The following is a 27577-nucleotide window of genomic DNA, read 5'->3' as shown; positions in this document are numbered from 1 at the left end:
AGATACCTTCTGATGGTCAGAGGGCCCCTCTAGTGGCGAGCAGCAGCTACTACCTTACGGCTGTACCCTGCCATCTATAGTCAACTTGCAAGTAGGGCCTATTCCAAAAATGAGGAAAATCAAACTATAGGATATATAACCTGGAAATCCTAGTCTAATGTTTTACTCTTGAACATGTCAATCTCAGCTAGTCAAAAAAGTTACTTACCACAGTTGGAGTCTCATTCATTCTTTAAACAAAGAGTTGCTAGTTAAAGTAGGTTTCAGATTAAACTGTTCATTGTTCAGCTTTTCAAAGACAAAAACAAATCAGTATCTTTTGTAAAATTATTTCTTAAAAGTTCATCAAAGGGACTTCCCTGGTGGTCCGGTGGCTAAGACTCTGCACTCCCAATGTAGGAGGCCCATTAAAAGTTCATTAAATGCATCAGCTGTTTCCAATTTTTCCTCTCTTTTAAAAAGAATTTAAAAAATTTTTATTATGGAAAATTTCAAGCTAAAAATATAGTAAATTGACATGTATGCATCACCCAGCTTCACTGCTTGTCTGTAAATAAGGCCAATCTGTTTCATCTATACCTTCTACCCCACCCTTCCCTTCTCTCTGCACCTCCAAAGGCTTACGTTAAGTTCCGCACAGGGATTCACCTGGACTTGCATGGTGGTCCAGTCGCTAAGACTCTGCTCAGTGGAGGGGGCCTGGGTTCAGTTTCTGGTCGGGGCACTAGATCCCACATGCTGCAACTAAGACCTGGCACAGCGAAATAAATAAATACTTTTTAAAATCCCAGACAAAAGCAACTACACCCCAATAAAAAAAAATCCCAAACATCGTATCGTTCCATGCATAAACACTTGAACATATAGGTCAAGAGCTAAAGGTACAATACAACAATATTATCATGCCTTTACAAATTAGTAATTCCTTAATAACATCCAGTGATCAAAGTTAGAAAACTTCTCCTAGAAATGAATTTTTACAAATAGCTTTTTGACCCCAATCTGTCTTGAACTCTAAGGTCACTGATGACCTTCATGTTGCTAAATATATCAGTCCTCATCTTACTTGACAGGTCAGCAGCATCTGACAGTTTATTACTCACTCCTAGAAATAAATATTTTCTTCATTTAGCTTCTGGGATGCCACGTGCCTCCTCCTGGTTGTTCTTACCAAGGTGCTGCCGTGCTGCTCCGTCTCCATCCTCTTTTCTGGTTCCTCCTTTTCTCTCTAGCCTCAAGATGTATGATTAAGTCCAGGGCTCCATCGTAGGGCCCCTTCTTTTAGTCCACCTTCACTCTCAAAGTCCTAAAGGCCCTGTATCATTTGTCCAACTCCCCCATCACCTCATGATCAACTAAAAACCCAAATTTCTATCTCTAGCCCAGATTTTTTTTCTGAACTGCAAACTCATATCTACCCACGTACTTGACATCTCCATTTAGGTGTCTAATAAGCATCTTAAACCTAATATATGTCCCAAACTGAATTGCTGGTTCCTGCCCCTCCTAGCCCATCTTCAGAAATAGTTGCTTAGAACCAACTCTAATAACCCCTTAACACCCCCTTTCCTTACATCCTCCATCAAATCCATCGGCAAATTTTTAAAGTTTTGTATCTTAGAATTTCGGAGAGGTGGGGGTGGGCCAAGCAGCATGTGACATCTTAGTTTCCTGACCCAGGGATCGAACCCATGACCTTTGCATTGGGAGCATGGAGTCTTAACCACTGGACTGCCAGGGAAATCCCTAAGTTGTATATCTTATGACATGCGAAATTCATCCATATGTCATTATTTTCACATCTTGTTGCCACCCTACAGAAAGCCACAATCATACCTGATCATTGAAACGGTCTCCAAACTGGTCTGTATCCTATTCTTTCCCCCATAGTCTGTTCTCAATGCAGAAACCAGAGTGATCTGTTAGAACACAGACCCTCTGCGGAAACTTTCCTACAGCTCCTATCTCAGAGTCCTTTAAATAATCTTTACTGCTATACGTAATCCGACCTTTCTTCTCCCTTTGCCTTTCTGGTCTCATCTCTTCTCTCCCTCTGCTCTAGTCCCTACTGGCCGTCGTGTTCTTAAATACACTCTTGCCTTGGAGCATTTGCACTTTCTCTCTTCCCCAGGTGTCCTTCAGCTCTCTTTTCAATTGTAAGTCTTCCCTAATATCCTGTTCATATATAAACACACACACACACACATCCACCCTAGTTTCATCATTATTCAACACTGACTTATTATCTGCCTTCCCCCATAGAAAGCAAGCTCCACAAAGGCAGGCTTTTTTTTTTGTTCCCTTCCAAGTGCCTAGAATAGTGTCTGACCCATAGGTAAATGAACTGTTTTTGCTCTTTTTCATATTGGAGCTCTTGTTTTACTGAACTCTGATCCTATCAGATTTCACCTCTCATGATCTCATGATCATTCTTGCAACTCACATATCTTCATTGAAAAGCTTCTGACATAGTTCTAACAGGACATCTGTATAAAGAGAGTATAAATTCTGCATTCTCCAGGTTGAATCAAATCCATCATATAGGACCTATTTACTAACTCATTTTTTTATGACCACCTTATTTTGTATTTGCAGTATCTACAAGGACTTTTCAAAGTGTAATTAAAAACTGGTCACAATCTGTTAAGTATCTGCCTAAAGCTGAGATGGTGACAGACAACCTCCCTGTATAGACATCATGAATCCCAAAACAGTGATGACAGTATTAATTCACTTCCTATTCACTTCCTTTAGTTTGGGCTGAATGTTTATCTACTTATACATTTTAGAAGAACACTAATTTATAATAATTCCCGATGTTCAAATTGTCTTTAGAGTTGCATTATCCTGATTAAATCAGAACATTTTTTGTTGTTGAATCTTATCTTTTATGAAATACTTTGGATTTGACTTCACCGATTTGTGTTGATTTCTATTTGTACAATAGGTATATACCTGGACTTCTAAGTAGCTCAGCTGGTAAAGAATCCATCTGCAATTCAGGAGACCCTGGTTTCTATTTGTACAATATTTATATAGCTACACATGCTTTCTTTTATTACTATTGCCTGATACGTTGTTTTTTCCTTTCCTTTTATTTTTTACCTTTTGTCAGTTTGGTATGTCTTACATTCATATTTTGTTTATATTTGAACTTTTCACTAATGATTTTTCTATGCTTTATTTTTCTTCCTTTTCCTGTCTATGATTATAGTAACAGATTTTTTTTTTTCCTTAGTAATACAGAGATTTTACTCCTATACCTTTAGTGGTCACCAATAATTTTTGAACATATCCATTAAAACTTTATCAATATCTATGTAATGTCTACAACACACTTCAGTTCAGTTCAGTTCAGTCGCTCAGTCATGTCTGACTCTGCGACCCCATGAATCGCAGCACGCCAGGCCTCCCTGTCCATCACCAATTTCCGGAGTTCACTCAGACTCACGTCCATCGAGTCCGTGATGCCATCCAGCCATCTCATCCTCTGTCGTCCCCTTCTCCTCCTGCCCCCAATCCCTCCCAGCATCAGAGACTTTTCCAATGAGTCAACTCTTCGCATGAGGTGGCCAAAGTACTGGAGCTTCAGCTTTAGCATCATTCCTTCCAAAGAAATCCCAGGGCTGATCTCCTTCAGAATGGACTGGTTGGATCTCCTTGCAGTCCAAGGGACTCTCAAGAGTCTTCTCCAGCACCACAGTTCAAAAGCATCAATTCTTCGGCGCTCAGCCTTCTTCACAGTCCAACTCTCACATCCATACATGACCACAGGAAAAACCATAGCCCTGACTAGACGGAACTTAGTCGGCAAAGTAATGTCTCTGCTTTTGAATATACTGTCTAGGTTGGTCATAACTTTTCTTCCAAGGAGTAAGCGTCTTTTAATTTCATGGCTACAGTCACCATCTGCAGTGATTTTGGAGCCCAACACACTTGGCATCTCCATCTACCATCTCTGTAGTCATGTCTGGGTCCTCTGCTCCTTCCCCCACTTCCTCCAAAATAGACACCTGGAATTTCCAGTTTTTCTTTGGAGTGTGTGTGTAGGTAAGCCAAGGCATTTATTTATTTATAGCCAGGCCAAGGCATGCAGGATCTTAGTTCCCTGACCAAGGAACAAACTGGTGCTCTCTGCAGTGGCAGTGCAGAGTCCTAACCATTGAACTGTTAGGGAATTTCCAGCCAAGGCATTTTTAATTAAAATAATTTTATTTTTATTTTTTGACCATACCATGACAGATGTGGGATCTTAGTTACCCCACCAGGGTATGAGACCACAGCCCCTCCACTGAAAGTGCAGTCTTAATCCCTGTACCACTAGGGAAATCCCTAAGACATTTTAAAATGTAATTCTTTTTTTGGGGGGTGCTGCACTGGGTCTTAGTTGTGGCATGTGGGATCTAGTTCCCTGACCTGGGGCCCCCTGCACTGGGAGCACAGTCTTAGCCACTAGAATGCCAGGGAAGTCGCTAAAATGTGACTTGATTGAAAAGCAAAAGTGATTGACTAGGTTGTCTCCCATTCTTTGGGAGATTAGTTAAAATTATTGATTCATCAAACTTTTTTCTGCCTTCCTACCATATGTCAGGCTTTGTAGTGGACTTAGGGATAGCAGAGATTGACACTTCTCTTGCCCTTAATGGGGACTTCCCTGGTGGCTCAGACGGTAAAGAACCTGCCTGCAGTGCAGGAGATCGGTCCGATCCCTGGGTTGGGGAAGATCCCCTGCAGAAGGAAATTGCCACCCACTCCGGAATTCTTGCCTGGAGAATTCCACGGACAGAGAAGCCCGGCGGGCTACAATCCATGGAGTCTCAAAGAGGGGGGACACGACTGAGCGACTAACACTCACTTTCTTTTGCCCTTAATGAAATGGGAAAGACAGATATACACACAAATGCAATTCAGAGGTATAAGTGCTTAGTAGTTTGATGAACAAAGTGCCATGGGGAACCGGGGGAGCTGGAAAGTCAGTAGTCAGTAGTCATCCCGTCAGTTTTTAAAAACGATGATGCTGGAATAGACATAGCCTCAGCACTTTCAGAAGTTCCTTCACGTTTTTTCTTAGCTCTTCTCTGCAAGGAACGCCACCAGAAAACCTGAACGGCAGGGCAGGTGGAGGTGTGGCCCTCTTTTTTGTGTTACTTGGCCCCTCCCTCCGCCCCAAACAGCTCCCACTTTTTTTTTTTTCTTTCTGGCGGCGCCTACAACTCCCAGAAAGCAACACGGGGATGAAGGCGGAATCAGCTGGCCCAACCGAGGTCAGTGATTGGTGATGCGCGCCGGGCCAATTGGAGGAGTTGTTGTTTAGTGGTCTAGGAGAACCGGTCGGGGAGGGAGGAAGGAGGCACGATGGTGTTGGAAAGCACTATGGTTTGGTGAGGAGCCACCTCGGGCCCCCTTGGGCAGCGGGACTGGGTCGGGGGCGCCTGTAGCTCGGAGGCCGGGCGGGCCTGGGGTGGGCGAGGGGGCCTGGTGGAAGAGATGAGGCCTTGGGCCGGGAGGAAAGGAGCTCCAGCGACTCCCTGAGTCATCCCGGGGCCCCAGAGGTAGCTCCCGACGGACGGGCCCGAGGTACCCCGCTTAACCCTCAGTCCGCGGACAGTCATTGACCGGCCCTGTTATTTATCTCCATTACAGCGTCGTCTTCTCTAGACCAGCCTACATCTGTCTTTAGCTAGAGTCCTGCTTCTCGGACTCACCGTGCTAGTCTTCTGCCTTCCTCTCTTCTTTTCACAATGATGGGTGTTAGGAAGAGAGTTTCAGCTCCCTTCCTCGCCCCACTCACTTGTCGCTGACTCCTTCGCTTTTCCTGGTGTTACCGTCAAAGGCACTACAAGAGTACTTTATAAGTGTTTGTGGCTTAGTCGCTAAGTCGTGTCGGAGACTCTTGGCGATTCCATGGACTGTAGCCCGCTGGGCTCCTCTGTCCCTGGGATTTTCCAGGCAAGAACCCTGGAGTGGTTTGCCATTTCCTTCTCCAGAGGATCTTCCCGACCCTGGGAACGAATGAGGATTTCCTGTACTGCAGGCAGATTCTTTACTAAGCTACCTTCTAAATGTTAGGCATTTAATTTGCTTCATCTCACTTAAGCCTCACAATACTCCCTCCCTTTTACAGATGAGGATACCGCGTCTCGGCAGTTTTAAATGACTTACACAGAATCACACAGCAGGTTAAGTGGTGGAGCCTAGGTTTAAACTCAGGATTATCTGACTCAAAGACGCTTCGGCACTTATCCAGTGAGCTCTCATCAGTCTGACTTGGCTAGCTGTTAAAACTGAGGACCACACTTTTGCAAGGTTTCAAGAGTTTCTTCTAAGTGTGAGCCTAGAATGAAAACAGAATAGTACACAAACACACACAAATCCCCAGTTCCATGGAACAGACACCTAAGGGTTTTCTTTTTGCTGGGTAGATACTGTTGTCAGATAGCACATAGGATGCCCAGTAAAATTTAAATTTCAGATAAACAGTTATTTTTAATGTCACAATGGCCATGTGTATGTCCCACATATTGCATGGGACATACTTTCACTAGAAAGTTACTGTTGTTTGTCTGAAATTCAGATTTAACTAGGAGTCCTGTATTTTCTCTTCTTTATTTGTTTTTGGCTGTGCCGGATCTTCACTGCTTTTGCCTGGGCTTTCTATAGTTGCTGGGACCCGGGGCTACTGTTTGTTGTGGTGAGGGTTTGCAGGGTTCTGGTTGCTGTGGAACACAGGCTCTAGGCGCCGGAGCTTCAGTAGTTGTGGCACACAGGCTCAGCAGTTGCAGCTCACTCGGGCTTAGTTGCTGTGTAGCATGTGGGATCTTCCCAGACCAGGGATCGAACCCATGTTCTCTGCAGAGGCAGGCGAACTCTTTACCACTGTGTCACCAGGGAATTCTGGGAGCCCTGTATTTTCATTTGCTAAATATGGCAGCCTCTGGAAGAAAGCAAGTTAAGAGTAGAAAGAGGACAGGATTTAGAATGCAAAATCCTGTGTTTGGGGTACTTTCCAGCTGCATGTTCTTGAGAATGTAGTAAATCTCTCACTTTAGCTATAAAATGCGAATATAATAGTAACATCTACTCTTCTCATAGCACGGGTAGGCAGTGTGTGTCATGGTGCTCTGTAAACTGCAGCACTCTGCATCTATTAGTTGCCATGATGCTTAAGAAGTCCTCAGGAAAGAATTTAAGAGGGTCCTTGAAGGGACTTAGACAGATGTTAAGGAGAGGCCATTACACGTAAGGAGAAGGGCATAAGGAAAGCTGCTGAAGTGTACATTCTCAAGGCTTGTTTAGGGAGTAGAAAATGGACTAGCGTGACTTCATTATTAGGTTGTTGGTTGAAGGTGGTTCCCTTTTTTGGAGAAAGGGGCGTGCAGCCAGGTAGAAGAGCACAGATGTCGGGTTGAGGAGGCTGAATTCTGCCCTTTACCCTTCAATAGAGGACTACTGAAAACGTTCTGAGGCTGGTGGAGCCAGAGCCATATACAAAATGGGATTTAAGAATGCTGATCTGGCTTGGGGTATGGGAGGAAAGGTTAGGTCCAGAGTGATGCACTGGCACCCTGTTGTAACAGCCCAGCCATAGAAGAGCAGTGAAAGCCACTTCTTTTCTCATGCTTTGCTGGCCCTCAGAAAGTTGTGTATATTTGATTCTGCTTGGTCTGGTGGCTCAGACTCCCAGCCAGGGAAGCTTAGGCATCTGTATTCTTTTTTTTTTAATGAAAATTTTATGGAATAGCTGGATAATTTTGTCAGCCCTTATTTTGATATAAAATTTTATTGGGAAAAATTACTTACTGTTGAGTGAAAGTAGTCACAGGAAATGCATGTATTATCCTGTCTGTATAAAGTTCAGTGTTGGGAAAAGCAAACTGGATTTTTTAGGGGTGCACACGTAGGTGTGCAAGCATCTGTGTTTTTAACACTGCCAGTACCATCACCCTCAAAGTGGTTCTGATGCACTGGTGACAGCAGGAGGACCGCTGTCGTGTTCTGCACAGCAGGTTCTTCCTCCCTCTCAGCCGCCCCCCACCCCCCCACCTCCCAGGGCTTCCTCTGACATCTTTCTTCCAGCCTTCATCCATCTGCTGGTCTTGCCCACAGCCTTTGTACTTAGTAGCTATTGCAGCTGGATGATCCTCAAAGCTTCCATTGTTTCATATATTTAGCCACCACTGTATTTGAAGCTAGGAACGCAGTTATTTCCCTGTTGGGAGAGTAGTTGGAAACAGTGTATCAGGGAAAAAAGAATATAGTGTGGTCAGTAAAGTCCGCCCTTGACCTCCTTTATATGGATTGAGTTTCATCTATAAGAAATAGTCTGTGTATCATGCTTACTGTTAGGCGTTGTGCTAAGTACTTTCCATGAGTTTAATACTCATAGCCAGCACTATCCAGGTAGGTATAATAAAACCCATTTTACTGATGAGGTAACTGGACGTTAGAGAAATCCAGTAGCTTCCTTAGGATCATAGAACTAGTAAGTAGTAGAGTAGGGATTTGAACCTGCCCGAACACTACCCTTCCAACCCTTTCTACTTGTCTTCCAGTAGTTTCTTAATTACCTCTCTTCATCATTTTTGGTTTGTGTTTATTGCCTGGCAAAGGATACTAAAGAAAAAAATCGCCTCCAAGCCCGTTTAGCGTGCCAGCAGAGAGGAGCTGTCTCTCAGTATGCTGCTTGCTTTCAGTGTTTTGACAGACCTCAGTTCGTCAAGAATTCATTCTCTTCTGGGGTGTAGATAACTTTCTCACTTCCCTGTCTTCTTTTGGTCTCCAGGAACCTGGCACTTGTATTCCATGTTATTTGGATTCTTACAGATTGTGAAAAACTATAGGGATAGAATACGTGAGACCCCCAGATCTATGAAACCTCATTTTTGCAGTTCAGTCCAGCTGTCAAAGCTGTTGAACATTTAACCGGATTATTTAGATTGCACTTTCCTGCACTCAGTGTGCCAAGTGTGTGTTATTTCGTAAATATTTTTCAGTTGCTCTGTTGATTTCCTGCCTTGGAATACTCCTATTTTAATAGCAGATAGCATGTTTCTCCACGACCATGATTGATAACACTTAAGGCAGCTTATAAAAAGGTGGACATGGTACATTAGTAGATCACAGCCTTCGGTACTTACGCAATTACTTGTGGAGATTTAAAAAGATTTTTTGCCTTTTGTTATTTTGAGTCAGTAAGTCTAGATGAGGGCTTGGTCATGTGTATATTAAAAAAAAAGTTGCAGCTGATCCTCTGTTCCACAAAGACTGAGAGCCACTGCTGTATGCCGTGGCACCCCTCATGGGAGAGTTGTGGGGGGGTGGTTCCTGGACCTGGAGGGAGTGTCTCAGACAGGTCTCACAGTGTGGCCTATCTCTCCTGCTTCACCCCCCAACCTGGCAGCGTGGACAACAGTGAGTACATGCGGAACGGGGACTTCCTACCCACCCGGCTGCAGGCCCAGCAGGATGCCGTCAATATAGTCTGCCACTCCAAGACCCGCAGCAACCCCGAGAACAACGTGGGCCTCATCACACTGGCCAAGTAGGTGGCGCAGAGCGGGAGGGCGTGCGGGGGAGGCGGGGCGATTCCTGTCTGACCCGCTGCGGTGCCTAGGCCTGCCTTTTCGTGGATTCCTTGAGGCTGCTTTTGCCCATCACCTTCCTAGACTACCTTCTTCACTACTCATATAAATAAAAGCAGCACGCCCCTTGCTGTGGAGCCAGGCTCCAGGCACACGGGTTCAGTGGTTGGGGCGCACAGGTCTGGCTGCTCTGAGGCATGTGGAATCCTCCTGGACCGGGAATTGAACCTGTGTCCCCTGCCTTGGCAGGTGGATGGTCAACCACTGTGCCACCAGGGCAGTCCTCACCATATTTTAAAGACAATAAAAAGGGTTTGGGGTCACTTTCCCAGGGCATGTCACACACCGTGTTACCCCCAAAGTAATTTGTTTTGGGAACTGATAATCCTCAAGTGAGTGACTGCCCATCCCAGCATTCATGTTATTAGCCAGAAAATGAGTCTAAAAATGAAGATACGAGAGAGAAGAAGGAGCATCCAGCTATTGTAGAGAATTCTCAGGCCCCTGAGAGGAAGGTGGCATGAGAGAGGTTGGGGGAAATACTGGAAGAGGCCAGCTTCTCTCAAAATCACCCCCTTCTTATTTTCTGTGTTTCATATCCACACATTAGAGATTTTTCTCTAGTTTTCTCCAGTTATTCTCTAGTTTTATGTCATTGACATGTAACATTGTGTAAGTTGAAGGTATAATGATTCGATAATGTGTATATCGCAAAGTGATCACCGCAGTAAGTTTAATTAATATCCATGTCTCACATAGTTAAAAGTTGTTCCTTGTAATGAGAACTTGGAAGATCTGCTCTCTAAACAGTAGATGTTTGTTTAGGAAAAATAGAGATAACAGTTATCATCACGGTCTCTAAAGAAAAGATGAGTTGAGCACAGTTTGGAGGCAGTTGTCCTACCCTGAAATCACAGACGTGCTTCCTCCCCATTCCAGTGACTGTGAAGTGCTGACCACACTCACCCCAGACACTGGCCGCATCCTGTCTAAGCTTCACACTGTCCAGCCCAAGGGCAAAATCACCTTCTGCACTGGCATCCGCGTGGCCCACGTGAGTCCTGCTGGGTCCCTCTGGCGGTTCCTCCTTGCTTTGGGATTCTGCCTCCATCCTTACTCATTCCCCCCTAGACGCTTGGAGTGAGAACCAGCACCAGGGAAGAGAGATGATGTAGAGAAATGAGTGGAAAGGATATAGTGGGATGATCGGTGAGGATCTGGAAGGGGAAGTCCCTAGAATGGAGAATTAACCCCTCTTCCTTATCCACAGAGAGGCACAGATAGAAGGGAAGGGAGAGGGAGGGGGTTTAGATCTGGTGTGAGTGTGATGGTAGGCTCAAAGTATATGGAAGCTGTAAGAAAGAGAGTGATAGGAAAGAGCTGGGGGATTCCTGTGGCTAACTCCAAGAACTCCCTCTTCCTTTTGAAGCTGGCCCTGAAGCACCGGCAGGGCAAGAATCACAAGATGCGAATCATTGCCTTTGTGGGAAGCCCTGTGGAGGACAATGAGAAGGATGTGAGTCCAAGTGACAGCCGGGGAGTTTGGGCACCACATGTTTGGGAGGGGGCTTCTGTTGACTCTTGGGAGAGTCAGGAAGAAGCACTGGGTCCATCAGTTTGGGGAAGGGAGGTTGTGCAGAATTCAGTTTCTGCCGGGCCCTTGGAGTGGTAAGCTTGTGATGTGTGTCACCTTCCCTTGCGGTATGAAACAGACTTCCTCATTTCTCTCCCCTTCTTCCTAGCTGGTGAAACTGGCTAAACGCCTCAAGAAGGAGAAAGTAAATGTTGACATTATCAATTTTGGGGAAGAGGTGAGTAAGGGAAAGTAAATGTTGACATTATCAATTTGGGGGAAGAGGTGAGTAAGGGCTGGTTGGGGGCCAGTGACTGCTTTGATCGTAAATAGAGAACAGTCTTTGCCTAGAGGAGTGTCTGCATGGGCGTGAGGGGCTGCAGACAGGAGCTGGGGGCAGAGAATGGGGGCAGGGCGGGAAGGAGAGCCTCCCGGTTTCTTCTCTCCCCAGGAGGTGAACACAGAAAAGCTGACCGCTTTTGTAAACACGTTGAACGGCAAAGACGGAACCGGTTCTCACCTGGTGACAGTGCCTCCTGGGCCCAGCTTGGCCGATGCCCTCATCAGCTCGCCCATTCTGGCTGGGGAAGGTGGTGCCATGCTGGGTCTTGGTGCCAGTGACTTTGAATTTGGAGTGGATCCCAGCGCTGATCCTGAGCTGGCCCTGGTGAGCAAACACTGACCTCCAGGAGAGCCCAGGTGTCCTTCTTGATCCTTCTCACACAGCATCTAGCTTCTCTAGGGCTAGACAGTCCTAAGGACCCTTGCTTGTTTTCCCAGACCCCCTCTAGGTCCCTCTTCCCCATAATTCTGTCTGATCTCTAGGGGCACCACTGTCAGACTCTCGTCTTCGCTTCTCCCCACGAAACCCCAGGTTTCTCCCAAGCCCATCCTTTTCCCTTATGTCATCTGTCATCTTTCCAGCTGCTTCCCCACGGGTATAAACCAGAAGCTGCCCCTTTACAGTCCGTCCCCACCCCTCAGCTGCCTTCCCCAGCGCCCCAGGGGACTGAGGGCCGGAGAATGTCTGACTTTCCCCACCTTTGGCCAGGCCCTGCGTGTGTCTATGGAAGAGCAGCGGCAGCGGCAAGAAGAAGAGGCACGGCGGGCAGCTGCCGCCTCTGCCGCTGAGGCCGGGATTGCTACGACCGGGACTGAAGGTGAAAGAGGTGGAATCTGAAGTCCCGGGACTGTGGGGTGCTCTGTGAAGGGCTGGTGTAGATGGGGCTGGGGTTCTGGCGGTGTGGAAACACGTGGGCTTGGGGGTGGGCACAGTTCCACCCTGCCGCTGTCTTCCTTTTCCTAGACTCGGACGATGCCCTGCTGAAGATGACCATCAGCCAGCAGGAGTTTGGCCGCACGGGGCTCCCTGACCTAAGCAGTATGACTGAGGAGGAGCAGATTGCTTACGCCATGCAGATGTCCCTCCAGGGTGCAGGTGAGCCAGGGCCTGGGTGGGCGTGCCGCAGCAGAGACACTGCAGGAAGAAATGGAGCTGAGCAAACTGACCTTCCTTCTTCAGAGTTTGGCCAGGCAGAGTCAGCTGACATGGACGCCAGCTCAGCCATGGACACATCTGAGCCCACCAAGGTGAGGGCTGGTGATGACTCCATGCCGCCATCAGCCTTAACATCCCCTGTGTTGAGATCCTCAGCCTGCTAGGGCTGGAACCGTTCCTGTCTCAGGGTTTCATAGATGAGCTCTTTCTAGAGCAGAAGGAAAGAAACCCATGGAGGTAATGTTTCTCGTGGGTAAACCTTGCTAAGGAGAATGTGGCCAGAGTTGGAGAAATGTCTTAAGTGTTCTGTAACTTCCCTTCCTTGCTGGTGGGAGCAATCCGGACACTTCTCAGTGATGCCATCTTCCAGGAGGGTAAAAAGAGGCTCCAGGAAAACAAAAACGGGGAGTGGGTGTCTAATAGCAAGAAACCTAAAGGTCATGGCATCTGTTTTTATCTTTTGAGCTCAGAAAGCAGTGTCTCAGGCTTCTCCTCTAATTGGTCGGTAATTTAATGTTTGGGGGACTTCCCTGGTGGTCCAGTGGTTAGGACTTAGGGCTTTTACTACTGGAGGCCCGGGGTTCAATCCCTGGTCAGTGAACTAAGATCTGGAAAGCCATGCCTGTGCAACAACAGCAACAAAAATAGAATAAGTGTTTTAAGTTCATACTCTGTATGTGCTTAAGTTGCTCAGTTGTGTCTGGCTCTGTGACGTTGTAGACTGTAGCCCGCCAGGCTCCTTTGTCCGTGGGGATTCTCCAGGCAAGAACACTGGAGCGGAACTGGAAAGGCAAGAACACTTGCCTTTTCCTGCTCCAGCATACTGTGAATAGGCACTGGGTATTTTCCTAAACCCTCCTTCCTGTCCTTGGCCAGTCAAGTGGGGAGAAGGGCTCGTGTGGCGGTGCGCTCCCGTCTTCCACACGGGCTTCCTCTGCAGCCAGCCCCCGTCACCGGGCTGACACTGCCCCCTTTTCAGGAGGAGGATGATTATGACGTGATGCAGGACCCCGAATTCCTTCAGAGTGTCTTGGAGAACCTTCCGGGCGTGGATCCCAACAACGAGGCCATTCGAAATGCTATGGGCTCCCTGGCCTCCCAGGCCACCAAAGACGGCAAGAAGGACAAGAAGGAGGAGGACAAGAAGTGAGACTGGAGGGAGGGGACGAGCCGGCCAGCGGCCCAAGCCGGGTGGGGTGGGGGAAAGGGTCGGAAGTGTTGTCTGTAACCACTGCGGCCTAAATAAAGCTTGGCAACTTTTTTTTCGCTTTTTTGCTTCAAACACTGGTAACTTTGCCTGTGACCATTCCCCTTCTGCTCATCTCCACCTAGGACAGTTCTTCCTTAGGAAGAACTTTACTGGAAGCCATTTGTGTGAGGCACGGGGGGCCCAGAGAAGAGAAGCCAGTACTGGCCATTCAGGATTCAGCATCTAGGAAAGGGTCAGCCTGTAAATGAGCAGTTACCCACGTCTAACAAGTGCCCAAAGAGAGGCCTGAACAAGGCACTGTGGAAGTGAGGAGAGAGGGCCACAGCCTTGTAGCCTCTGGGAAGGTTCCCAAAGGCAACATTTGAACCCTCATTTAATGGGGCCAGAAGTTCATCAGCCAGCAAACGAGATGGTGATGTTTCCATTCAGTAGGAATAGCGTGTGCTGATGGCGTGGAGGCATTTTGTCACTTAAAGACTAGTTGGGCCGGCAAACAGCAGGAGACAGGTGAAAAACTCAGAATACCACATATCAGGGATCTTGGAGACCTTTCACAAGGTGGAAGTCTGTGAAGGAGAAACATGATTCATCTTGTTGGAGCACCAAATTTAGAGGCAGGATTTTGTGGGGCATGAAATAGAATGCACAATTCATATAATCTCTCCCTTTATTACTATTACATTTGAAAAAATAATATTTTACACATAAAATCCTTATATATAAAGTAAGATGTAAAGAAGTTAACATATCTGAAATTGCTCAATGTAAAAGCTAGAATATTACTAATACCTTGTCACATACCTAGCCTTCTTGAACCCACTTCTTCACATCCTCCTTGGAACTTTTATCCTGAATCTCACATTATTTTTTTCCCTTCATGTCTTCTCATATACATAGAGTCTTGACAAGAATGTTTAATGTGTTTGAGCATTTCTTGGCAGGTGGTCCAGTGGTTAGGACTTGGTTCTTTCACTGCTAGGGCCTGGGTTCAATCCCCAGTCAGGGAACTAAGATGCCACAAGCTGTGTGTCGAGGCCCTCTCCCCAAAAGTCCTATACTCTGAGACTTGCAGAACATGGTTTCTAACAACCAATTTGTTTCTTAGGTTCTTCAAAGTTGCTGCACTTAGTGGCTGCGTATTCATTTTTCATGGATGTTATGTATTCTGGGGATGTTCTGCAATCTCACCATTTTCCTGTAGATGGATCTTGCATTGCCTCTAGTTATTTTCCTAGTATCAACAGGATCTCAGTGTTTTTTGTACATATCTCCTGATGCACCCATACAGGAATTTCTTTATTTTTTTTTTCTCATTAAACTCTTTAATGGGCCTCAAATTCTGTGACAGATTTTTTGGTCAAGTTGTTTTCATTAAAAAGTACTGATTTTAAAAACTAATAACTTAAACTGCCATACACAAAACATATGGTCCACAAAAACATTCTCCTCTCCTGAAGGTTTTACAATGCATTTTTATCATTCGCCAGTCTTTTACTATTAAACTTAAATGGCCAATTGAGACAAACAGTTCTGAGACTGTTCTTCCACCACTGATTAAGCCTGGGGTGGCAGATTTGGGGGATAATATTCATTTGGCCTTCTGAGCTTTCTGGGCAGACTTGGTGACCTTACCAGCTCCATCTGCCTTCTTGCCCACTGCTTTGATGACACCCACAGTGACTGTGTCATGTCACACACAGCAAAACGGCCCACAGGAGGACAGTCAGAGAAGCTCTCGACACACATGGGCTTGCCAGGAACCATATCAACGATGGCAGCATCACCAGATTTCAAGAATTTAGGGCCATCTTGCAGCTTTTTCCCAGAACAATGATCAATCTTCAGCTGAGCAAACTTGCGAGCAACGTGAGCTGTGTGACAGTCCGGCACAGGTGCATATCCAGCACTGATCTGGCCTGGATGGTTCCAAACAATCACCTGAGCTGTGAAGCCGGCAGCTTCCATGGGTGGGTCATTTTTGCTGTCACCAGCCACATTGCCACGACGGACATCTTTGACAGACACGTTCTTGACATTGAAGCCCACACTGTCCCCAGGAAGGGCTTCACTCAGTGCTTCATGGTGCATTTCTACAGACTTCACTTCAGTTGTTACATTGACTGGAGCAAAGGTGACCACCATGCCAGGTTTGAGAACACCAGTCTCCACACGACCCACAGGGACAGTGCCAATACCACCAATTTTATAGACATTCTGGAGGGGCAAACACAAGGGTTTGTCAGTTGGGCAAGCTGGTGGCAGGATGCAATCCAGAGCTTCAAGCAGGGTGGTTCCACTGGCATTGCCGTCCTTACGGGTGACTTTCCATCCCTTGAACCATGGCATGTTAGCACTTGGCTCCAGCGTGTTGTCACCATTCCAGCCAGAAATTAGCACAAACGCTACTGTGTTGGGGTTGTGGCCAATTTTCTTAATGTAGGTGCTGACTTCTTAACAATTTCCTCGTATCTCTTCTGGCTGTAGGGTGGCTCAGTGGAATCCATTTTGTTAACACCAACGATTAGTTGTTTCACACCCAGGGTGTAAGCCAGAAGGGCACGCTCACGGGTCTGCCCGTTCTTGGAGATACGGCTTCAAATTCACCAACACCAGTGGCAGCAATCAGGACAGCACAGTCAGCCTGGGTCGTGCCTGTAATCATGTTTTTGACGAAGTCTCTGTGTCCTGGGGCATCAATGATGGTAACATAGTACTTGCTGGTCTCAGATTTCCACAGGGAGATATCAGTGGTGATACCACGCTCACGTTCAGCTTTCAGTTTCTCCAAGACCCAGGCGTATTTGAAGGAGCCCTTTCCCATCTTGGCAGCCTCCTTCTCCAACTTTTCAATTGTTCTCTTGTCGATCCCACCACATTTGTAGATCAGATGGCCAGTCGTGGTAGACTTCCCTGCATCTGCGTGCCCAATGACAACGATGTTGATGTGGGTCTTCTTTCCCATTTTGGTTTTCATGACACCTGTGTCCTGGTGGCAAACCCGTTGCGGGGGGGTGGGGGGGGGGTGGGAAAACAAAGCAGGAATTTCTTTAGGATACTTCACAGGATAATGATGAATTGTTTTTTAAAGTGGCTGTATGGATTTGCACTCCTTCCTGCAGTCTAAGAATTCCTGTTGAACTCATCCCTTTCCAGCCTTTGGGACTGTTACAAGTTCTTAAATTTCTGCCAGTCCAGTGAGGATAAAACGATAATCCTTGTGATCTTAATTTGTGTTTCTCTAATTACTAATGAGGTTAATTATCCTTTTTTTTAAAAAAATAGGTCTTTGTATTTCCATTTTTGTGAAATATTTCTTCATATTTTTTGTTCATTTTTCTCTTGAGTTCATTTTTTTTGGTGGGCTGGGTCTTCATTGCCATGCAGGGGCTTTCTCTAGTTGCGGTGTGCAGGCTGCTCACGGCAACGGCTTCTGTTGCAGAGCACAGAATCTAGGCTCGAGGGTTTCAGTAACTGTGACATCCAGGCTTTAGTTGCCCTGCAGCATGTGGAATCTTCCCGGGCCAAGGACGAAACCCATGTCCCTTGCATTGGCAGGCAGATTCTTATCCACTGTACCACCAGGGAAGTCCTTGAGTTAACTTTGTATTGATGTTTTATAGAAGTTCTTTATTCTTAGTATTAAATCATTATTGGTTATATGTTGTTATAAGCATGTCAAATTTATGACTTGTCTTTTCACTGTTCTTTTTGGCACATAGTGCTTGCTTAAGGGATCTTAGTTCCTCAACCAGGGATTGAACCTAGGCCCTGGGAGCCCTACTGAGTTAGGGCTGCCAGGGAATGCCCTAAAACTATTTTTTATAAAGCTCAAACACATTAAAACTAAACATTCTTGTCAAGACGCTTTATGTATATGAGAAGACATGAAAGGAAAAAATAATGTGAGATTCAGGATAAAAGTTCCGAGGAGAATGTGAAGAAGTGAGTTCAAGAAGGATAGGTATGTGACAAGGTATTAGTAATATTCTAGTTAGGCCCACTGAGCCCTAACCACTGGACGACCAGGGAATCTCTTTTCATTTTTCAAAAGGTACCCTTTAGTGACCAAAATTTTTAAATTTAGTTTCAGATTTCTCAATCTTTTCTTTCAAAGTTAGTGTTTCTTGTGTCCAGTAAACTCTTCCATAGGTCAGAAAGATATTCTTTTTTTTTTCTGAAAGTTCTATGGTTTTGCCTTTCACATAGAAATTCCTTATTCTGTCTCAATGTACAGTGAGATAGGGATCCAATTTCAATTTTGTAATATGGAAAGCCACTTGTTACAGCATTATTTATTGCGGGGGGGGAACCCTCCTTTCACTGTGGTGCTGCTTCTGCCTGGGCCAAGATTCCATGAATTTAATTTGCAGTATCCTGAAGTCAGACTTTAATGCTTGAATGTAAACAAGGTTCCATAAAATCGAGCTAGAAAGCCTACCCTGTGCTTACATTATGTTCGTATTGGATGTGTGCCGTTTCTGAATAGTGAGTTTGAAAATGTGTATGTTGAGCAGGACACTAGCATTTTTTTGAATCACATATTTACTTGAGAGAAATGGCTCATCATCTAGGACGTGGCAGCCTTTTATAGGTGTTGGTTTTAAAGATAATGGTCACTTTGGCTTTCCTGAGTCTGGGGATAGTTTTCCAGCCAAATCACGTTTTGGCAGAATCTGTGCATCTAGTCGTGATGGGCCCTGTGTCCCATCTCTGGCCCTCTGCATGCCAGCTGAGTGACTTCAGTGTTCATGAGGATGACTCAACCAACACCTTGGCCTCTTCCAATTCAGAGATCATCATCACAGTTCATTCTTCCATATTTACGGCAACACGTCCACCTTAAGAGATGCCCCCGGCTTATTCAGATACCCATGGACCCCTCTTTTTCTCAGCTCTCCCACTTTGATGGTCCATGTATGCTTTCCAGCAGTACTGTGAAAAATACATGTACTCTGGGCAACTCCATTTCAGGAATTTAACCTGAGAAATGACACAGATATGTACAGGGATGTTGAAAGAATGGAAACAACCTAATATCCAACAATTAGGTTCCACCACTGTAGAATATTACACATTGTCAATAAATTTTATTTTGGAAAAACATTTAGTGACGCTGACTATATGATTATATTAGCAGATGCTTGTATAACACAGTGTGCCACAGACTATTCTAAATGCTTCACACTTTCGTATCATTCAGCTTCCACAACCCTATGAGGTAGCTGTAGCATCACTGATCCTAGTTTATAGATAAGGAAACTGAAAGCCAGAGAGGCAGGTAACTTACTCACAGTGATGGTTCTGACAGTGCGGTCTGTGAGCCTCTAAGAGTCCCCAAGACTATTTTCGGCAGTTTGTGAGGTCAAAACTATTATCATCATTAATATTGTGTTAGGATGTTTTTCTTCTCTTCCATGATGATGATACTTGCAATGATGCTGAAACAGTAGGGGTAAAACTTTTGGTGCCTTAGCACGAATCTAAGACAGTGGCAGTCCACTGGATTGAAAAAAACACAAAAACTGTCCTTGATGAAGCAGTAAAATCATGAATTGTATTAAATCTCAACCTTTTTAAAATACTTATTTCTTTTGGCTGTGATGGGTCTTTGTTGCTGCTCACAGGCTTTCTCCAGTTGTGACAGATTGCATTGGCAGGCAGATTCTTAACCACTGGACCACCAGGGAAGTCCCTAAACCTCAGCCCTTGAGTCCACATCTTGAGCATGTCTGAGGGAAAGTGGGAACTACATACAGCGTGTGGCTGGATCCTGGGGTGCAATGATGGACTCGAGGAACGGCACTTGTGCAGTTGTTTGACTTGTGAGATGAACTAGCCGCTTTTTTTTTTTTAATAATGTAACATTGTTACTTAAAAGAATAATGCCAGGGGCTTCCCTGGTGGCTCAGAGGTAAAGAATCTGCCTATAGTTACATGCAACATGGGTTTGATCCCTGCTCTGAGAAGATCCCACATGCTGTGAAGCAACTAAGCCTTGTGCCTCGACTATTGAGCCTGCACTCTAGGATTTGGAACCTGCCCCGTCTGAGCCCACATGCCACACTGCTGAAGCCCTGGAGCCCATGCTCTGCAACGAGAGAAGTCCCAGCAATGAGAAAGAGGCTTGTACACCGCAACTACAGAACATCCCCCCTGCTTACCACTCAAGACAAGCTGGAGCAGCAACGAAGGCCCAGTGCAGCCAAAAAGTAGAATAGCTACCAGACAAACCGTGGTTATTCAGACTTGAGAATTTGGCAAACACTTTCTCAAAAGTAAATGATGTAAGCCTCACTTCAAGGAAAACAACTGACAGTTTTTGTTGTCTGTGATGAAATTTGAGTTCTCAGGTGAAATTTTGAATTTTGGAAAACTTGTATGTGCTACAGTGAACTTGACATTCTCAGAATATTTTAGATGGGTGGTATTAATATGTACCTATTATGTATCAAAGTTGTGTGTTGTAATGTGTCAACATTAGGAGGCTCTGCATTATACAGTGAATCAATATTCTCCAAATGATCCATTTCAAATGCAAAAAAAAAAAAAAAAGAGAGAGAGAAAAGCAATGGATTCAGATGTAACAGATTACAAAAAGTATACTAATATGGTTTGGGATCCCACATGGTGACTGGCATTTTAAAGACTACTGTGTATTGAATTTCCTTGGTGGTATAACCAACTGGAAGGGTTAATTTTGAGTCCATACTGGATTTGCTTCTGTGACTTCAATTCTTATATTGCTGCTTTTGTTATGATAGGCATAAGCAAATGCCTCAGGGAGACCTGCCCAGCCCCTTCCACCTGTCCTTTGGGCTAGGGTGTCTTTGGTTCACTGGGAGATAGCTTGACCCTGCCCACCTGTGAAGGGTCTTAAGGAAGTGAAACTAACACATCCCTCTGCCCCAGGCTTGCCATGCTAGGAGATAAGGGATTAGATCTGATAGAGTGCTTGGAGAACGATGGACTGAGGTTCCTGACATTGTACAAGGGGCAGTGATCAAGACCATCTCCAAGAAAAAAAAATGCAAAAAGGCAAAATGGCTGTCTGAGGAGGCCTTACAAATAGCTGAGAAAAGAAGAGAAGTTAAAGGCAAAGGAGAAAAGGAAAGATATACCTATCTGAATGCAGAGTTCCAAAGAATAGCAAGGAGAGATAAGAAAACCTTCCGCAGTGATCAATGCAAAGAAATAGAGGAAAACAATAGAATGGGAAAGACTAGAGATCTCTTCAAGAAAATTAGAGATACCAAGGGAACATTTCATGCAAAGATGGGCACAATAAAGGACAGAAATGGTATGGATCTAACAGAAGCAGAAGATATTAAGAAGAGGTGGCAAGAATACACAGAAGAACTATACAGAAAAGATCTTAATGATCCAGATCCAGATGGCATGACAACTCTCCTACAGCAAGACATCCTGGAATGGGAAGTCAAGTGGGCCTTAGAAAGCGTGAATACAAACAAAGCTAGTGGGGGTGATGGAATTCCAGTTGAGCTATTTCAAATCCTAAAAGATGATGCTGTGAAAGTGCTGCACTCAATATGCCAGCACATTTGGAAAACTCAGCAGTGGCCACAGGACTAGAAGAGGTCAGTTTTCATTCCAATCCCAAAGAAAGGCAATGCCAAAGAATGTTCTAACTACGCATAATTGCACTCATTTCACACACTAGCAAAGCAATGCTCCAAATTCTCCAAGCCAGGCTTCAACAGTATGTGAACCATGAAATTCTAGATGTTCAAGCTGGATTTAGAAAAGGCAGAGGAACCAGAGATCAAATTGTCAACATCGTTGGATTATCGAAAAAGCAACAGAGTTCCAGAGAAACATCTGCTGCTGCTGCTGCTGCTGCTGCTGCTAAGTCGCTTCAGTCGTGTCCAAATCTGTGTGACCCCAGAGACGGCAGCCCACCAGGCTCCGCTGTCCCTGGGATTCTCCAGGCAAGAACACTGGAGTGGGTTGCCATTTCCTTCTCTAATGCATGAAAGTGAACATTGAAAGTGAAGTTGCTCAGTCGTGCCTGACTCTTAGTGACCCCATGGACTGCAGCCTACCAGGCTCCTCCATCCATGGGATTTTCCAGGCAAGAGTACTGGAGTGGGTTGCCATTGCCTTCTCCGAGAGAAACATCTACTTCTGCTTTATTGACTACGCCAAAGTCTTTGACTGAGTGGATCACAACAAACTGTGGAAAATTCTTAAAAAGATGAGAATACCAAACCTGACCTGCCTCCTGAGAAATCTGTATGCAGGTCAAGAAGCAACCGTTAGAACTCGACACGGAACAACAGACTGGTTCCAAATCGGGAAAGGAGTACATCAAGACTGTATATGGTCACCCTGATTATTTAACTTCTATGCAGAGTACATCATGCGAAATGTCAGGCTGGATGAAGCACAATCTGGAATCCTGATTGCGGGAGAAATAGTGATAACCTCAGATATGCAGATAACACCACCCTTATGGCAGAAAGCCAAGAACTAAAGAGCCTCTTGATGAAAGTGAAAGAGAAGAGTGAAAAAGTTGGCTTAAAACTCAACATTCAGAAAGCTAAGATCATGTCATCTGGTCCCATCACTTCATGGCAAATAGGTGGGGAAACAATGGAAACAGTGAGAGACTTTATTTTCTTGGGCTCCAAAATCGCTGCAGATGGTGAGTGCAGCCATGAAATTAAAAGACACTTGCTCCTTTGAAGAAAAGCTATGACCAACCTAGACAGCATATTAAAAGCAGAACATTACTTTGCCAACAAAGGTCTGTTAGTCAAAGCTATGGTTTTTCCAGTAGTCATGTATGGATGTGAGAGTTGGACTATAAAGAAAGCTGAGTGCTGAAGAATTGATGCTTTTGAACTGTGGTGTTGGAGAAGACTCTTGAGAGTCCCTTGGACTGCAAGAAGATCAAACCAGTCAATCCTAAAGGAAACCAGTCCTGAATATTCATTTGAAGGAGTGATGCTGAAGCTGAAGCTCCAATACTTTGGCCACCTAATGTGAAGAACTGACTCATTGGAAAAGACCCTGATGTTGGGAAAGATTGAAGGCAGGAGGAGAAGGGGATGACAGAGGTTGAGATGGTTGGATGGCATCACTGACTTAATGAGCATGAGTCTGTATAAGCTCCAGGAGTTGGTGATGGACAAGGAAGCCTGATGTGCTGCAGTCCATGGGGCTGCAAAGAATCGGACATGATTGAGTGAGTGAAATGAACTGAAATGGTCTTTTTACTTTGTTTCTTCACCTCCCGCTGTTTCTGATCCATAAAAGAACTTGGCTTCCAGGCCCTGACAAGATGGTTATTTTGAAGCACTAGCCTGAAATCTTCTCGGTCAGCCTCTCAGTCGACGAGCTTGGACTCCATAACAGTGGCGCAGAGGATAAGAATCCACCTTCCAATGCAGGGAACATAGGTTCTGTCCTTGGTCCAGGAAAATTCCACCTGCTGCAGAGCAAACCAAGCTCCTGCATCACAACTACTGAGACTGCCTGCTGCAGCAACTGAAGCCTGCGTGCCTAGAGCCCTCCCCAACACGAGAAGCTGCTGCAGCTGCTGAGTCGCTTCAGTCGTGTCCGACTCTGTGCGACCCCACAGATGCAACCCAACAGGCTCCTCTGTCCCTGGGAGTCTCCAGAAAGAATACTGGAGTGGCTTGCCATTTCCTTCTTCAATGCATGAAAGTGAAAATTGAACGTGAAGTCTCTCATTCGTGTCTGACTCTTAGCGACCCCATGGACTGCAGCCTACCAGGCTCCTCTGTCCATGGGATTTTCCAGGCAAGAGTACTGGAGTGGGGTGCCATTGCCTTCTCCGAGAGAAAACTTTTGCAAAACCATGAAGACCCAGCACAGACAAAAATAAATAAAAATTAAAACGACTGTGTATCAAGATTTGGTATAGTTTCAAGAAAGAATATCCACAGTTATCTGAAAAAGCATTTTGAAATATTCCTCCCTTTTGTAACAACATATTTGAAAAGTCATGTTTTCTTTATGTATGTCAATCAAAACAACATTTTCCAACAAATTGAATGCAGACACAGATATGAGAATCCAGCTATCATCTGTTAAAGAGATTTGCAAAAATGTAAAAGTTTTCCCTTCTCATTACATTTTTGTTTTGGAGAATGTAGTTATTTTTCATAGAAACTGAACTATGTTAACATGTAATACATTTATTGTTGCTATTTCTTACAGGATTAATATTTTTAAAATTTCTATTTTAATTTCTAACATAGTAAATATCAATGTATATGTAATTTACATAAACAAAAACTCTTGGGAATCTTCAGTTTTTAAGAGGGTAAAGACCACCATGCTCTTGTGACCAAATTAGACATGAATCTCTCTTCTTGTGTAGACTTCTTTGCTGAACCAAGTTCCTCCTGGGTTATTCAAGGACTTCTTTCCTGCTAAAGTTCAAGCAGCTAATAATGAAACTGAGTTTGGTGCAAGCAAGACAGGGTTTTATGCAATGGCCAGAGAACAGGGGTTCTAAAAGCACCTTCTTCCCAAAGAGAGGGGAGTAAGGGAGTTTTAAGGCCTAGGAGGCAGACATTTATTCAGGACTCTAGGAAAGAGAAGGAGATTTTCAGGGGCAGCCAGGACATGGCCAGTCTTCTACTCTCCTTTGCACACAGCATTAATCATGCCTGTTAGACTGCAGACACCCACTTTGGGTGGAGATCTTAGCATGGTGTTAAGAAGCAAAAGTAACGCTCTAACACCTCCAGGTTCCATCCACCTGCTGCGGTCAAGTCAGAGCTATTTTGGGGGCGGTTGATCACGGTATTTCTCTCAAAGTACAGCTGCAAAGCATCTCTGCCAAATACCAGGTACTTTCAAAACAAACACAGATCAATCAGAGCAGAGTCCTTCAGCTCTCAGGGGTTAGTGTGGAAACACAGAGATGAATGAAGGCAAGGGAAGCAGTGACCTTTTAGCCTATTTCGTCCTCCATCCTGGATTTTGCCGGTAAAGTCTGGTTTTGGCTCTGACTTTTGTAATCTATTGATAAAACAAGTAGCCTGTAAGGTTAAAAACAGTTTCTACTCCTAAGGCCTGCTACATAGCATGCATGTATGCTAAGTCACTTCAGTTGTGTCTGACTCTTTGCGACCCTATGGACTGTAGCCTGCCAGGCTCCTCTGTCTGTGGGATTCTCTAGGCAAGAATACTGGAGCAGTTGCCATGCCCTCCAGGCAATATTCACGACCCAGGGATTGAACTCTCATCTCTTATATCTCCTGCATTGGCAAGTGTGTTCTTTACTGCTAGCGCCACCTGGGACACTTAAATGTTTAATTATACCTAATTGTTTCCTAGCTTCATACAAGGACTGGCAAGACACGGGTGAAAAGGCCTTCCCAGGGGGCTCAGTGGTAAAGAATCTGCTTTCCAGTGCAGGAGCTGTGGGTTCGATCCCTTGGTCAGGAAGATCCCATGGAGAAGGAAATGGCAACCCTCTACAGTGTTCTTGCCTGTGAAATCCCATGGACAGAGGAGCCTGGTGGGCAGCCTACAGTCCATGGGCTCACAAGAGTTGTACACAACTTAGCACCTAAACAACAACGTTTATTTCTGGACTATAGAAATGCAGATTTGAGGGGAAGAGGTTGCTTTTATGAATGTTAGAATGTTTCAGGATGTTACTTTTGTAGTACAGGGAAACATGTGAAATTACTTCTTTGAACTCTATTTTTTACTGATAGCTTCTTTCCTTTGCTTCTGTCTCTAATGAGCAAAGGCCTCTTAACCTATCATTTAAACCACTATCTTTCCAATGATTTTTGTCTCTCAAGCTCCTTTTTAACCCACACTTGCCCAGCTAAACTGCAAGCATGGATTGGTTCTCAACCACCTACCTTTTCAGTTTTTTCATCTGGACTTGTCAGTTTCAGAAAAGTTAAGTCATTTGAGCAAAGACAGTTAATTAAGGGTGAGAGCCAAGATCAAAACCCAGTCTATCTCACTAAAATGTGAGCCTCCACGAAATGACTATTTCCCATTATCAGCAGCCCTCTCATCATTTCCTTGTAGCAACTACTTCATCACACTTTCCTCTACTCCCCCATCACTCTCAGCAGAAGACATCCCCTTTACAAAGGGAGTCAAGGCCCTTGGACAGTAAGCTCTGAAAGTTCTGAACCTCTTCTCTCTCATCTTCTTCGGCCTCTCCTGGCAGCAGTTATGCCCCCACTCTCCTGTCTCTCTTGTCTTCAGCATCTGCTCTGCCAGCGCTTTTCCTTTGGTATATAAGCATCAAGTCCACACTATCAATAACCTTACCTGAGACTTTATGCTTTTCTGGTTGATGTTTTATTTTACAATGAAATCTATTTCCTTTAAAATAAAAAAATATATAGGTTATTTATGGAAATGAAATATGAAAGGGGAGAGTGAAAAAGTCGGCTTAAAGCTCAGCATTCAGAAAACTAAGATCGTGGCATCTGGTCCCATCACTTCATGGCAAATAGATGGAGAAACAGTGGAAACAGTGGCTGACTTTATTTTGGGGGCTCTAAAATAACTGTGGATGGTGATTGCAGCCATGAAATTAAAAGATGCTTACTCCTTGGAAGGAAAGTTATGAACAACCTAGACAGCATATGAAAAAGCAGAGACATTACTTTGCCACCAAATGTCCGTCTAGTCAAGGCTATGGTTTTCCTAGTAGTCATGTATGGATGTGAGAGTTGGACTATAAAGAAAGCTGAGCACTGAAGAATTGATTCTTTTGAACTGTGGTGTTGGAGAAGACTCTTGAGAGTCAGACTGCCAGGAGATCCAACCAGTCCATCCTAAAGGAGATCAGTCCTGAGTGTTCACTGGAGGGACTGATGTTGAAGCTGAAACTCCAATACTTTGGCCACCTGATGCAGAGAGCTGACTCATTTGAAAAGATCCTGATGCTGGGAAAGATTAAAGACAGGAGGAGGAGGGGACCACAGAGGATGAGATGGTGGGATGGCATCACCGACACAATTGACATGGGTTTGGGTCAACTCCGGGAGATGGTGATAGACAGGGAGGCCTGGCGTGCTGCAGTCCAGCGCTCTGGTTGCAAAGAGTCGGACACAACTGAGCGACTGAACTGAACTAAACTGATGGAAAGGGAAAATGCTCATGATGTATGAAATAAAATAAGAAACCTTCAAAGTAGATAATTTTTATTCAAAATGTCTCCTCTGTCAACTGGATTTATAGAAGAACTGTCTATTCTTTTCACTTTTCTGTGCTTTCTGAGTTGAATAAAAAGACTATGTAACTACTTTTGTAATCAGAAAAGCTCACATGTTATCTTTCAAAAGTAAAATCACCTTCACAGCAAAAAGAATAAAATACCTAGTAATAAACCTACCTACAGAGGCAAAAGACCTGTACTTGGAAAGCTATGAGACACTGATGAAAGAAATAAAAGATTCACAGATAGAGAGATATACCATGTTCTTAGACTGGAAGAATCAACATTGTGAAAGTGACTGTACTACTCAAAGCAATCTACACATTCAATGCAATCTCTGTCAAATTACCAATGGCATTCTTCAGAGTCTGGACAAAAATTTTACAATTTATATGGAAACACAAAAGATCCCCAAGAGATAAAGCAATTTTGAGAACTAAATACAGAGCTGGAAGAATCCGTTTCCCTGATCTTAGACTATACTATAAAGCTAAGGTAATCAAAACTGTATGGTACTGGCACCAAA

At 44.7% G+C, this 27577-nt stretch overlaps 1 protein-coding gene and 1 pseudogene across 1 annotated transcript in view; one reads left to right on the top strand and one right to left on the bottom strand.

Moving 5' to 3' along the window:
- PIP5K1A (phosphatidylinositol-4-phosphate 5-kinase type 1 alpha) overlaps nt 1–13913 on the top strand; it is a 55063-nt gene extending 41150 nt beyond the window's left edge. Inside the window, exons 15-23 of the mRNA XM_052637964.1 lie at nt 9401–9541; nt 10521–10635; nt 11011–11097; nt 11324–11392; nt 11606–11821; nt 12206–12314; nt 12461–12592; nt 12677–12744; nt 13632–13913. Of these exons, the coding sequence (XP_052493924.1) occupies nt 9401–9541; nt 10521–10635; nt 11011–11097; nt 11324–11392; nt 11606–11821; nt 12206–12314; nt 12461–12592; nt 12677–12744; nt 13632–13802 (1108 nt within the window). The 3' untranslated portion in view covers nt 13803–13913. The remainder of the gene's footprint in view (nt 1–9400; nt 9542–10520; nt 10636–11010; nt 11098–11323; nt 11393–11605; nt 11822–12205; nt 12315–12460; nt 12593–12676; nt 12745–13631) is intronic.
- Nucleotides 13914–15450: 1537 nt separating this feature from the next.
- Nucleotides 15451–16824, bottom strand: LOC128045794 (elongation factor 1-alpha 1-like; annotated as a pseudogene).
- Between the last annotated feature and the right edge of the window lie 10753 nt (nt 16825–27577).

Source organism: Budorcas taxicolor, chromosome 3 (assembly GCF_023091745.1).
Source record: "Budorcas taxicolor isolate Tak-1 chromosome 3, Takin1.1, whole genome shotgun sequence".
Taxonomy (NCBI): Eukaryota; Metazoa; Chordata; class Mammalia; order Artiodactyla; family Bovidae; genus Budorcas; species Budorcas taxicolor.
Note: the sequence above shows the minus strand (reverse complement) of the source record. Positions and strands in the feature narration are given on the sequence as shown.